Raw genomic sequence first — 14055 nt, 5'->3', positions numbered from 1 at the left:
GTCTGCTGGTCCAGATGGGGCCCTGCCCCTGGATTTCCTCGCCCAGACCGGCCACTGCTGGTCGCCCTCCACAGCTGCCTGCCCGCTTGCCCTGTCTCTGTCCACACAGTCTCTCCTACCAGTGGGGCCACGTCTACCACCTCCAATAAAACATGAAACGAACCCTCAGTTTCTGCTCCTGAGAAGCGCCCCACCCTGCTCTGTTGAATCCCACGCCACTACTTCTCCTCAGTGTGGATGGGGACCACATCCCTGGGCCCACCTAAGGCAGGAGGGGATTAGGACAAAAAGAGAGTTATCCCCAAAGGAAAAAAGGCAAAATGACTTTTTGTCAGTAAAACCCAGTTTTTCAAACCCCAAGAGAGCCCAGTGTCTCCAGGAATGCCACTGCAAACCCGTTTTAGGAGGCAGGCTCTTGAGTCAGGCCGTCTGAGCTCAAACCCAACTCTACTGCTTACAAGTACGACTAATGTTGGAAACACTCCCTGACCTCTGCCCCGTGGTTTTCTTATCCGTAAAATGGGAATGGTAGTTCCTTCATCTCCCTGAGTTGTAATAAATAAATGAGCACAATGCCTAACATACAATAAATACTTGGTAAATGTTACCTAATACTATTGTTTTGCAAAGGGAATCGATGTGACAGTAGCAAGAGAACTAGATGTGGAGTTAATCTTTTATATTCTTAGCTGAAAGGCGGGTAAGAGGCCTCTATGCATGACTATATAATTTTTCTAACAAATAAATGCAAGATTCCTGGGCTAAAGGTATGACACCTGGTTTCTATGCCCACCTCTACCCCTAACAAGCTGCATGACTGCTCTCTGGGACTCAGTATCTTCATCTGCAAAATAGGTAGGCTGGACTTGCTATTCTCAATGGGGCCCTTTTGGTTCCAGGGCTCCACAGCCAGGCTCCTGTAATGAGGCTGGGCTATGAGGAAGCCAGGCTTTCCGAGCAGGCACTGCTGGCCTGGGTCTGGGCAGGGATACAGGACTGGGAATAAAATAAAGCACACTGGCCATGGGGAGAAAATTCCACAGGGAGGAAGGAAAAAGTGATGGAAGGACTAAAAATATCCTTAGCTACAGAGTCCTCAACAACCAGCAAGCCTCCAGGAACAACGGAAGCCAGACAGAACACAACACATCATTGAGGGGCTGCTGGAGCCGCCAGGGGCCCAGAATAACCAAGGAAGGAAAGATAAATGGGGAAGTTCTTTAAATGTGTGGCTGACCACAGGCACACCATGGAAGCCGGAAGAGAAGGGAGCTATTGACGGAAAAGGAGCCAGGGGCCAGGCCAGAGAGGGGCAGGGCTTGGGGAGAAGGGGCAGGCTTTTGCTTCCGGATGTCCAGCCGTGGGCCCTCCAGCAGACAGCGACTAATCTGAGCCTCAAATTCTCCTCCAGAAAATGGAGGAGTAGCCTCAGCCCTGCCTGCCTCTCACGTGGTTATAAGAATTCCGGAGAGACAGAACGGGAAAGTGCCTCAGAAGACATGCTATTAGGATCTCGCCCAGTTAAGGCTCCGTTTTAGTCCCGGGCACCTCCTTAAACTACTTTGTTTCAGATGTGGGGGGAGGTCATGTGTATTTACATTTTAAGAAACTTTTTATGGCGGCTTAACAAACATGTAGAACAGGGGTGACAAACTATGGCCTGCCACCGTCTGTTTTGGTAAGAAATCCATTTCCATATCATTTCTGGCTGTGTTCATGCTACATGGAAGCATTGAGCAGTTGTGATGGAAATGTTTGGCCTGCAAATTCTGAAAGGTTTACTATATACGTAGTCCCCTATAAAAACGTTTGCTGACCCCTGACGTAGAAAGGACACAAATTCTAAGTGTTCAGCTTGTTCAATTTTCATAAACCAAAAACACCTGTCACCAATGCCCAGCTCAAGTACCAGGACTCAGAAGCCCCTTCCCAAAGGTAACGAGCATCCTGACTCTTCCAGCATGCATTGGCGTCCCCTATTTTTATACTTTCTGTACACAGATCTTAGAGGAGGAACGCTCTTGTGGCGGGCTTCCTTTGCTCACCTGGCCCATGGGTTTAGATCTGGAGTGAGGGCAGGCAGGGCCTATGAGCAGCAAAGCAGAACACTGTCCCCACATGTCAAGGCCCTGCACACCCCACGCTCTGGGATACCACCCCTCAGCAACTGGGTGCCCATGTGTGCTCACGAGATAATTCTCTGGAGCAGCAATTCCTAGACATCAGCTGTGCAACTCCAGACCCATGAGTGGGAATTAAAACACAGAGGAAAACGGCATACGCTGGACCCCTCTTGGAGGGACACATGCTTATTTGCCACTGAAGGGCCTTGAGAAGTCTACAGCAAGAAACATGTTCATCTTAGCAGAACTCAAGGTTTCCCCAGGTTACTTGGCCAGAGAACCCTTTACCAGCAGAACCCTAATAGCTTTCCCCAGAAGGAGCATGCCACGGAACATGCTTTGGGAAAGGCTGCTCTGCAGTACCGTGTTACAATTTCATAAGGACTCACTGGACACAAAGTCTGGACCACAGCAACGTGTATCCCAGAGGCCATTTGAGGCACCCCTGGGGGGTGAGGGATAAAAGCGTCGCCTCCTTCCACCCCTGGCCCTCTGGGCTCCCTAAAGCCCACAAGGAGGGAAAAATACTCACTGCCTTGGGAGGCTCCCTCCCCTGAGGTGGCTTCAGTGTCTGTAAGAGAGAGAATGAGAAGGAGGTGAGTACACAGACCAATGGTAGGGCTGGTGTCAAAAGAAAGAAGAAGGGCCGGGCAGTGGCCAGGAGAACCCATTACAACGTGCCCAGGGACACTCCCGGCCCACTCAAGATGCAGGGAACGAGAGGCTTACTGTCCTGCCCCACACCCCGCCTGTCGGTCAGGCCCTGACCCGGTACCCTTCTCCCCTGTCTGCCAGGCTCAGGGAGGGTCAGGAGCCAACTCTCCTGTCCCCTCAGCCTGTGCCCTCATCTTCAGAATGGGGACAGCTGCCCTGCCCCAACTCCAAGGCTGTTGTGGGGGGCACATGAGATGACATATGAATACCTTCCCTACAGGTGCCACTGACACTGAGCAGCACTGAAGCATTCTGGGAGGAAGCAGGCCTGTGCAGAGCAGGCAGGGGGCACTGGTAGCAGAAGCCTGGTGGCATGTCCTGCTGCCTCCTACCCCTGTGTGTTTCCTCAAGTAAAGGAGGCCTCCTCTCCTTCTCAGGTCTGCCTCCTGCTGCAGAAAGAGGGAGAAGACTGGGGCTCTGAGAGCCTTTGGCGTCACCCATGAGGGGAGCAGGTGGAAAAACAGGCAGAGAACAGGGAGGCTCAGCCCTTGAACTGTGCCCTAGGGACACGCTGCTCACCTCGGTGTGCCCGTACGTGGGTCTGGAAACAGTTGTAATACTTGTACTTCTTGCCACAGATTCCACACTCATAGGATCCTGGAAAACAGGAAAGGAAGAGATCAGTCGGCCAGCACCCAACACATGGCCCCAGGACCCGCAGTGATGCCTCCAGGGACCGTGAACTCTGCATCAAAGGGACAGGGCTCCTCCAATGGCTGTCTTGTCCCTGGCAAGCAAAGAGGCAGCAAGCACCAGCGGAAACAGGGCTGAGCTAGAAGTCAGGAGGCCTGGGTCTTGTTCCAGGTTTGCCTCAATTCTTTGAGTGACCTTGGGAAAGTCACTTACCATCTCTGGGCCTCAGTGTCCAAATCTGTAAGACGGAGAAGGTAAGTTCCTTAGGTAACTCTCATAGTTATTCCTTGAGGAAAAAGGAGGTGAATGCAAAAGTGCTCTTACACAATAAGGAATAAGTTGCACCCATGTAAGGAAATCATCACTTGAATGCATTAGATTAATTTCTAGCTACCTTTCCTGTTTGCTGAGATGGGACAGAGGATAAGAGGACAGGCTTCAAATCAGAGACATCTGGGTCCTTGTCCCTGCTCTGCCACTTACCAGTAGCACAACCTTGGTAATTTCCTTAGATGCACTAAGCCTCAGTTTGCTCATCTGTAAAAAGGGGCTAAACGTACCTACCTCTTAAAGGTGGTCCTACACTCCCCCTAGGAAGTACCCAGACTAACTACAGCTGTGCCTGACAAGGAGAACCCCCTTGTCTGCTGAGGAGCTGTCCTGGTCCCTCAGATGTGCAGAGACCGACATGATATACACACCTGACTCCAGCCCTCTGCTGGGCCCTTCTCCCAGGAACAGGTTGACTGAAATGGCTGAGTTTCCAGTGGGCATTTCAGACAGATCAAAGGCAGAGCGCACCATGCCATTCAGAGGACGAGGCAAAGGCCCACGGTGGGAAGACAAGCAGGGGCCCCAGGGATAGGGGCCTTGTCCATCCCTCCCGTAGGCCTGACACCACCTGGGCCCAGGCCACGTCCTTCCTAACAGAATGGCCAGGGAGCCTGAACAGATAGAGAGGCCCTGACCCCACTCCAGGCTTACTGTGCGACAATGGCTGAAGCTAGAGGCCTAGGAATCTGCCTTTTTTTTTTTTTTTTTTAACCAGGAATCTGCCTTTCATACCTGATGCCCAGCAACCAGGTATGAGAACCACTAGTTTAGATGGAGTCTCAGCTCTACCATTTACTGGCCGGGCCTCAGTTTCCTCATTGGAAAAAGGAAGCTAATGAAAGAGCACTCACTGAAAATATGAGTTCAAGGAGCAAAAAGAAAGGTGTAGAATTTCTGCTAAAGATGGGCCTGTTCGTATGTTTCTTCAACGGATGATGGCGGATACCAAATAGCAGTAGGAGTGGGATTATCTTGGATACACTTAAAAGAGTGGTTCACAGTTTTCTTTCCAAACTGCCACATTTTTTACACGATACTCGGAAAGTACGTCCTCTGCAATTACTTAAACTTTGGATACAAATGTTAGATGTCAACTCGAAAATGTGAAAGAGAATAACCGTTTCCCAAAATTCTTTTGGGAGGTATTAAACAAAAAGAGTGTGAAGCCATTGGTCTTTTAGAGTGCTGTCACTCCAAAGCTAACCCCAGATGTCAACGTCCCAGGCATCAGCTAATACCACTGGTATCAGTTTTGCATTTTTGTCCCCTCTTAACAGCACTTTCACACCTGTTACTTCACTCTGCCCTCAACAATCCTACTGGAAAAACGGGCAGATGTTATGATACCCACTGATCGATCCAGACAGTATGGCTCACAGAGGTTAAGGGACCTGTCCAAAGACCCACAGCAGGGCAGATCCTGGGTCTCTTGGCTTACAGCCCATGGGCCCTTTACAATGGGGTCCCTCCCACCGGGATCCCCTTTCCACCTCAGACCTCCAGATGAAGCGTCATCAGCAGAGACAAGATACGCCTGGGAGGGTGGCCAAATCCCCCTCCTTTCCAAGTAGCTGCAGCAAAGAGCTTAGTGTTGGTTCTGGCAGGCTCAGGCGCCAAGCCCTGCCAACCACTTATTGAAACAGGAAACTATCAGCTGGCACTACGAAGCAGGACCTGGCACCTTCGCTACCAGGTTTGTCACAGACGAAAACCCACGTGGCCTTGTCTGAATGGCTGTCTGCTCTTCTGTTGCTCCTTCCGGAACTGTGGCCGAGCCCCTCCTGCCCCTTTTCCTGCCCCTCCTGTCTGAGCAGCCCTGCCTGTATGCAAACAGCTCCACTCCTTGGTGCTCAAATTTCGATGCCTAGAAACGTCCTTGCAGGGTCCAGTCTCCCAGCTGATCCCCGACTCCCCCTCATACCCCCAGACCAGGGAGTGACCCTCTCTGCTCACCTATCTCCAAGACAGGAACTCGCTCCCTCACAGGCTTACATCTGGTTCTGGTTCCCATAATCACAAAGTCCTTCCTTTGACTGAGTTGAAATCACCTCCTGGTAACTTCCCCGTATTGGTTGGGGCTACTTGGAATGTGTCCGCCCCAACCCCTCCCACCAAAATACTCTAAGTTGTGAACACTTAGATCCCATCCTTCCCCCGGCCTACAGACATCCCCACCTCTACCCCCCGACTCTTCCTCCCCAGGACAAACAGCCCTTAGCTCTTCCATGAGGCCCCTCTCCGCACTGCGAGTTCACTCTAGAATCGACCTGCTGGTCCATACCCCTCATCTGAGGAGGGGCCCCGCTGGGTCACTCGCTCCCTCGTGGGCTCCTGCACCACCACGGGAGAAGCCCTGGCCAGCCAAGTCTCCAGGCACCTGCGGCTCTCCCTGGGCTCCCTCGCGTGTAACCGCCCTGGATTAAGGACCAGGGGTCTCACAGCACAGAGAAGAGCACACACTGCGTGGCAGCACATTCTGAGCACCGTGATGGGATCTGGGCTTTCTTCTCTCTCAGAACCAGAACATGTTCCATGGCCTGGATGTCCTGTCTTCACCATCTAGGACAAGAATGACAAGAAGTTTCCACCTCGGATTTTTCAATTCTGGCTGATAGTCACTTACTGGGTGTGTTGTGTTGAGAAGGATTCTGAGGTACGTTGTTAGCAACGTGTGCAGTGATTAATTAGCAACGCCTGCCATGAATGTGGAACTGGAGAGTAGCAATAGTAGTGCCTTGGGTTTACATTCCACATAGAGGAGGAGCCCCCAAACCTCAGTGGTTCTGCCACTCCTTTGAGGCTGACCTCTGCATGCAGCTTGTCAGGAGAGGAGAGGCAGCTGTTAATTCACTTCCGGTTTTATCCAACAAAATTGTCAGAGTCCATATTATCTCTGCTCTCTCTGCTAAGTAAGGAAGCTCAAGGTTTTGCCCTCAAACCCCAAGCTGGCTCCAATGGCAGTGATGTTCTTTCTAAGAGCGAGGGATGCCCTTGTCAGCACAAGAATTTCCGGGCAGCAGGGAGGTAGCAGCAACCACTGCAGGCTTGGCAGCCTGCCTCCTGGGCACTGAGGTCCCTCCCCACTCTCCCAGCCTGAGAAGCTGCCAAATGCCATCCCCGTGTCCATGACCCGGGCTCCTCCATGGGAAGTGCCTCAGATAATGTTTGTGTCATTGGGAACACTGTTTGTCTGATGGTTGTTAAAGGGCCACTGAGGACATGGGGGGAATAAGGGGGACGGAGCTCCGAGAAAAGGCAAACGGGAGGTTCCCTCATGGCACAGCACTGGGTGACCAAACAGGACCACTATTCTATTCAGCAACAGAGTCCTCTCTGAGCCCTGAGCATGGCACTCGAGAGGCCCTCGGCTCTGCACAAGCCCGCACTCCCCTGCCAAGTGCCTCGGGAACACGCTAACTCCCCAGTGCCTGGTGAGCAGGGCACAGAAGCTCACTGTGGCACGGGTTCATTTAAGGGGAGGGCTCTAGCCAGCATTCCGCCCCCGGCCAGCTCCCCGGGCATGCGTCCCCTCCTTGTTTGACTTCCAGAAGCGGGTGGGAGGGCTGCTGTGAGGTAGAACGGGGCCTCTACCACAAAGTGGAAGAAAATGTCACCGACCTGCTGTGTGACTCAGGGCGACGCTCTTCCTCTCTGCAGGCCATTGTTTGCCCTTATATAAAACGAGGGGGACAGGAGTGTCAAATCTACAGCATGAGCAGCCCTACTGCCCACTTCCACATCCATGGCAAACATCAATAGCCAGTCACGCCCCACTTGAGCAGCTCCAACACAGACCCCTAACAGCCAGCAACAATGAGCTGGACTTCGCCCACAAGATAAAATCTACTTGCCATCTTGTGATTAGATGAGTTCAAAAGGTTCAATTCTAACATGGATTTTTTTTTACTTGTTTGTTAAGTGCTTTTCTTTCCTGGTGCTGAGGCCAAGCGAGATTCCTCTAAGCCTGAACCTTGCTTGGCACAATCTACACCCTTAAGGAATCTACACCCTGGATGGATGCGAGACAAGCAGCCATGACCAGCAGGGAGCGCCCGTGGGCCTGTTTGGTACCGGCTCCAAAATGACAGTGCCACTTCGAACTCGTCACTGTGGCTTTCACACCTTTTTTTCACAAGGGTCTGCCCACAAGTTACTCAGAAATGTCACAAGTACTCAAAGTTCCTGTATTCTAGGGAGGCGGTGCTGAAAAGGAACTCCAGGAACTGGACAACTCTGTCCAGTTCTTAGATGAGAAAACTGAGGCCCCATTAGAACCCATGTTTTCTGACACCTCATCCAGTGCCCACAGACTTCTCCATCCCGTTTTTTCCCTCTATATCACACTGGCTTATTTCTTAAAATTGGGAGGAAAAAAAAAAAAAAAAGTAGAAAATATTACTACGAGTACTCTTTGCCCTTGAAGAGGTACTTTATATTATTAGTACTAGTATTACTACCACTAATAGCTAATCGTTTACTAAGCACAATGTTGAGTACTTTAAATACATTCTCTTTATTGAATCCTCACATAATCTGATGAATTTATAACTGTGAGAACTCAAGCACAGAGAGGTCAAGTAGCTTCAAGGCACAACAGCTACTAAGTCAGAGCCTGGATTCACTCCCAGTGCAAGGAGCCAAGCGCGCTGGCACACAACGCTGTTCTCTTCCACTGCCCCTTTCGATCCCCACAAGGTGGCCGGGACAGGGGACACGCCTCATTTAACAGAAGAGGACGCGAAGGCACAGTGGGGCCAAGGACCCTGCTGCTGAGCAGCAGCTGAGCTGGAAACCAGCACGGTGGGTGGCACGAGGCCAAGAGCCTGGGTCTTGTCACTGTGCAGGCAGCTGGCCCAGGGAGGACTCCCAACATTTCCCTAGCATGGCTGCTCTAGGCTTTCCCCGCCAAATCCAGACTGTTGGCTCCATCCCAAGATTCAAATTCAACTACACTTCTGGGCGTCTCCTGGTAAAGGGCATAAATAAATAGCTACCGGGTTCAGTGAGTCTTAAATCACACATCCCCGCCCCAAGTGAGCAAGAACATGTCTTCTCCTCCGTTAACTAACATTCACTAGCAGCTGAAAGTCCCTGGCCTCGGGGAGTGAATACTGAAAGACAGAGGTCAGACACAGGTCCCTGAAAACAGTCTTCTCTCATATGGCCCTGGGTTACGTCACTGATGCTCTTCACCACATAGTCCTGGTTCATTCCCCTTTGTCACATGCTAGGAGGACATTTCCCGGCCTCCTTGAGGTTGAGTGGGCCACGTGACCGGCTTTGGCCAATGACTGCAGATGGAATTAATACTGCTCACTTCTGGGTGGTAGCAGGTAATTGCCAGTATGAGTCCTTCCAGAGCTTTCTTTCCCTTTGTCCCATGGGTGGCAGCATTCCATACAATGGCTGCTTTGATCCTAGGTCCAGAGTAGAGTGGAGCCCCTAACTGACCCACAATGGACATGCAGTAGGACTAAGAAATAAACTTTTGAGGTTTTGAGCTACCAAGATCTCTTTTTACTTTTAGGATCTTTGTTACTATGGCATAACCTAACCCCACGCTGACACCTACAGCACCAATGTCAACACTGCTTCCTAGAAGCCGGCACCTTGCTAGGTATTACAGGGTGGCAGTGGAGAGCACAGGGACACAGATCTGACAGGTCCTGGAGCTCCAATCTCCAGGAGCTCCCAAGCTTGTGGCAGAGACAGGCATGGACAAGGTGCCTCTAACTTCAAGTAGATGTGATGTGTGCCCCAGTGAAAGGCAGGGTAGAAACAGACCACTTCTGCCCAGAGCTGGCCTCGAAGGATGGATTGGATTTGGGCATGTGGGGGAAAGAAATACCAGGGAGAGGAAACAGCATAAGCAAAGGACAGGAAATGCTGCAGAGCAGACTGTGCTAGAATGAAAGGTCCCAGAAGATCAGAAATAAGAGATGGGGCTAAAGGCTCAGGTTATGGAGTACTTTGATGCTATGCTCCTGACCCTAGATGCAGTGGGGAAGCCCAAGTTTATAAGCAGGGAGTGACACAGCCGGTGTTTTGTTTTCGCCGAGGCCCCTTGCAGCCAGAGTGGAAGGCAGGTAAGGGCAGGGGACACAAAGCGTGGCCGTTAGCGGGATGCCGCAATGACCCAGGTGGGGCCAGTGGTGACCAGAACCAGCAGAAGAACAGCTGGGAAACGGAGCTCAAGGCTGACTGCCAGCGGTTGGGAAGAAAAGGCAGCAACAGGACTTGAGTCTCAACTTGCGGAAACGGACAACAGGGAAGCTGCCCCCACAAGACCCTACACGCCACACATAGGCTGTGCACCTAGAAGCTGGGAAGAGGTGAGTTGGGGCTGGTGCAGGAAGGACAGATAGAGGAGAGGGAGGTGGTCGCACTTCTAAGAACGCACTGAGCACAGAAAACAATGAGGAGGGCACAGATGAAAACAGAAGCCTGGGACCAGAGCAGGCAAGGCCTTGATGCCAGGCAGAGGCATGTGGACTTAATTTTATAGACCAGGCGCTGCAAGCTTCTGGCCTAAGGAATGACTCTGAGCCACAGAGATGTTTTGCTTGGCAGATTTCAGAAGTCAAATTAGTCGCCAATGGTTAAAGCCAAAAGCATTGACATGAAAACTTTCATTTCTGGCATGTGGTGCATCCAGAGAGCTGGCCACGCTGAGCCTGTCTTCCCCCATAGTTACTGTCAGCAGCGACTGAGGAGTGAGCCCCCCCACCCCCCCCACCCCGTGTGTGTGAGGCATGGGCTCTCCAGCTGGACTCGATCCCCACCACCTGCCTGTCTGGCTCATCGCTCCGTATGCTAAATACACATATCTGTGAGGCCTTGTGGGCATCTGAATGTGTGAACCTGGCAGGAGTACAGGCAGCCCCTGAGGGGTATCCCCTGGCTCATGCTACAAAGTGAGGGGAGACATGATTTCTAAGAAGCTCAATTCCACAGAGCTCCGCTGAGCCTGGCCCAGACCAAAGAGGCAGGGGAAGGTACCAGTCTGTCCCTGACCGGATCCTGACTGGGCGTCTGCTCTGAACAGGACCTGCACTGAGAGCTGGCCCTGGGACTCCCCCGTGAAGCCGAGGAAGAAGAAATACAGACAGGCATTTGGGACACTAGGTGACATGGGTTTAGCTGGATCCAACAGGGGCATGGGAGCCCCACAGCATGAGGGACTCACCAGGTCTGCAGGAAGTTCTAGGCATTTAACTGAACACAGTCTTACAAACAATGAGTAGGGCTTTGCCTCATCAGGTGGAAAGAGAAGAGCTCCAGACCACTAGGACTGTGGAGGCAAAGGCAACTCTAAGGAGACTGGGTCTCTCCCAGAGGTGGGGGGAAGGGGACCCCGCAGGGTCCCTAAGCCACAGAGGGGCGGAGATCCCCGGTCTCTTCTCTCCAGGACGTGGATCTGCCCCGACCCTCGTGACTGGACACTCACTCACCGAGGGTCTGCTGGTTGCGGACACCACCGATCACCACGCAGATCTCGGCGGGCACGTCGCTGGCGCCATCCTTGCTGACTGCCTTCTTCTCTTCCTTGGCCTCGCCCTGCCAGATCACCTCCTGGATGTAGTCGTCGGGCACCTCCGTCTTCACCTTCACCTCCGTCATCGTTCCCTGCTCGGCGCTCAGCGAGGCCTCGGCCGGCACGGGCTCTGGCCCCTCCACCTTGGTGCTCTTCTGGCTGCGCTTCAAGCGCTCCCTGGGAAAGAGGAGAATCTGCTCAGTGTGGACCCATACTCATCCCCCAGACCTATCTGGGAGCCCACCAGCTCAGGGAGTTGCAAAATGGTTAGTTACAGGCCCACCTGTTACATGAACCTCACCTGGAAGCGTGGCTACCCCCAAGGTTCCTCCAGGGAACCCTGGAGCTCCAAGGAACACAGTTTAAAAATACTGGGCGAGTCTGGCTCCAACTCCATCCATTTTACAGACGGGGAAGCTGGGGTGTAAAGAGGTCTAAATGTGCCCAGTAACTCCTATAACTGGAATTATGAGACCGACAGAGAGAGCTCTGGCTGGTTAAAATCAGTTCTTCTCAAGCTTCAATGTGCACAGAAATCAGCTGAGAATCTTGGTGAAATGCAGAGTCTGGTTCAGCAGGTCCGGGGTTTGGCCTGAGATTCTGCAGCTCTAACAGCTGCCCACCGAGGCCCCGCTGTACCAGTCTCCCACCCGCATGTGGAGCAGCAAGGGTTTAAGTGGTGTGATGTACGCAAAGTGTCTCGTGTTGTTCCCTTTGCTCCTTGGCAGAAGGCCTGGAGAGCTCATCCAAGCTCTTCCCTGCTCCAGTTTTACAGATGGTAAACCACAAGCCAAAAGGCTCACTTGTTTGAGATGTCCTAGAGCCAACACGTGGCCCCAACACGCTGGCCTCTAGGTGGCTCTTAAATATCAGAAAACATCCTCAAGGTATGAGCTCAATAGAGGTGGGCACGACATGTGGACACTGAGGCCTAGACCAGAGCTGTGACGTGCCCAGGGCCACACACAGCTTGGTGGCACGTCAAGGCACGAAGCCAGGTCCCTACCACCTACTCATGAAACGTGTTATCATAAGGGCCCCCTCATCCTTCTAGCAGGGGATCATTGCCATTACTCCTGTTTCTGCGGCGGGAAAGCCAAGACGTGCACAAACTGGGAAATCAAGTCAGATTCTAGCCCTGGGGCTGCTGCCCTGGCCATGTCCAGCCTTCCCCACTGCTCCAGAGAAGCGTGTGCACTGTGACCTACAAGGCCCAGCCCTGAGGCACGCTCAGGCAAGGCCCGCTGGCATACCTACTGCAGCACAGTGGAGGCACCAGGCTGGGAGTCAGGGACCCGAGTTCTGATCCTGGATCCACAAGGGGCTTGTTGTGTGACTCTCGACAAGACCCTTCTCCTCTCAGGGCTTCAGCTCCATCTATCACAAAAGCATGGGTTTCATCGCATCTGCTGCCCCTCCCAGCTTTCAGCTGTCTCTCAGGGTAGAGACAGGATGGGGAACTGAGCAGAGAGGGAAGGTCCCCGCTAACAAGGGCTCAGAGAAAGGCCACTAGGGAGGTGCTAGGATCTGAAGTGTGTCCCACCCCCCAACACCTATGGTGAAGTCCTCATCCCCAGTGTGACTGTGTCTGGAGATAGGGTCTTTAGGAGGTAATCACGGTAAAATAAGGTCATCAGGTAGGACAGGGCCTTAGAAGAGGCAGACAGACATCTCTCACTCTGTCCCTTCCGTCTTCAGCACCCAGTGATGCCTGCCACGTCAGAATCACCAGTCACTGTCTGGCCTTATGCCCTTCTCCTCCGCAGGAAATGTAAAACAGGTGATTCAATCACCTCAGCCTTTGTTTCCTTTATTTATTAAAGAAACACTTAAAGAGAGTTTCCTATGTGCCAGTGTTCTAATACACTGACTCCTCTCATCCACAGAAACAAGTCCTGGTATTGTGTCCATTTTACAGATGCAGCAACAGAGGCACTGAGAGGTGAAACAACTTGTCTCAAGTCACAAGGTTACAAAAAAGCAGAATCGAGATTTGATGCAGGCATGCTGGCTCTTAGCTGTGGTGGACCTAGACTGGGCAAGAAACTTTCAGAAGGAAGCCTGCCCACCCACAGCCTGCCCACCCCATGTCACCCACTCCTGATCTTCGGCATCCAGAACAGTCAGAACTAAGGTGCTAGTGGATGAGCAGGAAGACGGAGGCTCCTCGCTTTGCTGGCTGCTACTGCCTCCCCAGGGATATCTTAAATTACAGCCCCCCCTGCTAAGGTCCAGCACCCTCTTGGGAGGGGAGGGTGCCTACCCCATCCCAGCAAAAAAACCTCCAAGTTCGGAGAGGCCCCAGGAGCATAACCAGGACGGACAGGTCTGAGACATTACAAGGGGACAGGTATGGCGTTAGGGAGGGAGAACACGCCAGCCAGCAACGGAAGGGACGTGCTGGGGGTGGGGGAGCTCCGTGGCACTGAGGCACTAGAGCAGAGGCTGGCCGACAGCCTGGTGGGAATGGGATGTGACGGACGAAGTGAGATGCAAAGAGCACCAGGGTTTGAAGTAGGATCATCCCAGGGCCAAATCTCAGTACTTCACATACACTTACACCTGCCCTGAGCCTCAGTCTTCACACACATACAATGGGTAAACACAGCACCTACCCCTCAGCACGGTGATGCAGAAACAAGGCAATGTCTGCAAGGGACCTAGGACAGTGGCTCCAGGGGAAAGGGCCTACGGGTATCTACTGTCTTGCAGGGGGTG

The 14055-nt window shown here is 52.5% G+C and overlaps 1 protein-coding gene across 19 annotated transcripts in view; it reads right to left on the bottom strand.

Annotated features, from left to right (window-relative positions):
• Positions 1-14055, bottom strand: part of ZNF618 (zinc finger protein 618) — a 170021-nt gene that overhangs the window by 50202 nt on the left and 105764 nt on the right. For all 19 annotated transcript variants that reach the window (XM_019754622.2, XM_019754625.2, XM_019754623.2 and 16 more), the window contains exons 3-5: positions 11255-11514; positions 3357-3434; positions 2656-2694 (exon numbers count right to left, since the gene is read on the bottom strand). In XM_019754622.2, coding sequence (XP_019610181.2) covers positions 2656-2694; positions 3357-3434; positions 11255-11514 — 377 coding nt within the window. The remainder of the gene's footprint in view (positions 1-2655; positions 2695-3356; positions 3435-11254; positions 11515-14055) is intronic.

The sequence above is a fragment of the Rhinolophus sinicus genome, linkage group LG04 (genome assembly GCF_036562045.2).
Source record: "Rhinolophus sinicus isolate RSC01 linkage group LG04, ASM3656204v1, whole genome shotgun sequence".
Taxonomy (NCBI): Eukaryota; Metazoa; Chordata; class Mammalia; order Chiroptera; family Rhinolophidae; genus Rhinolophus; species Rhinolophus sinicus.
The sequence above is the reverse complement of the archived record's forward strand: the minus strand, read 5'-3'. Positions and strand labels throughout refer to the sequence as shown.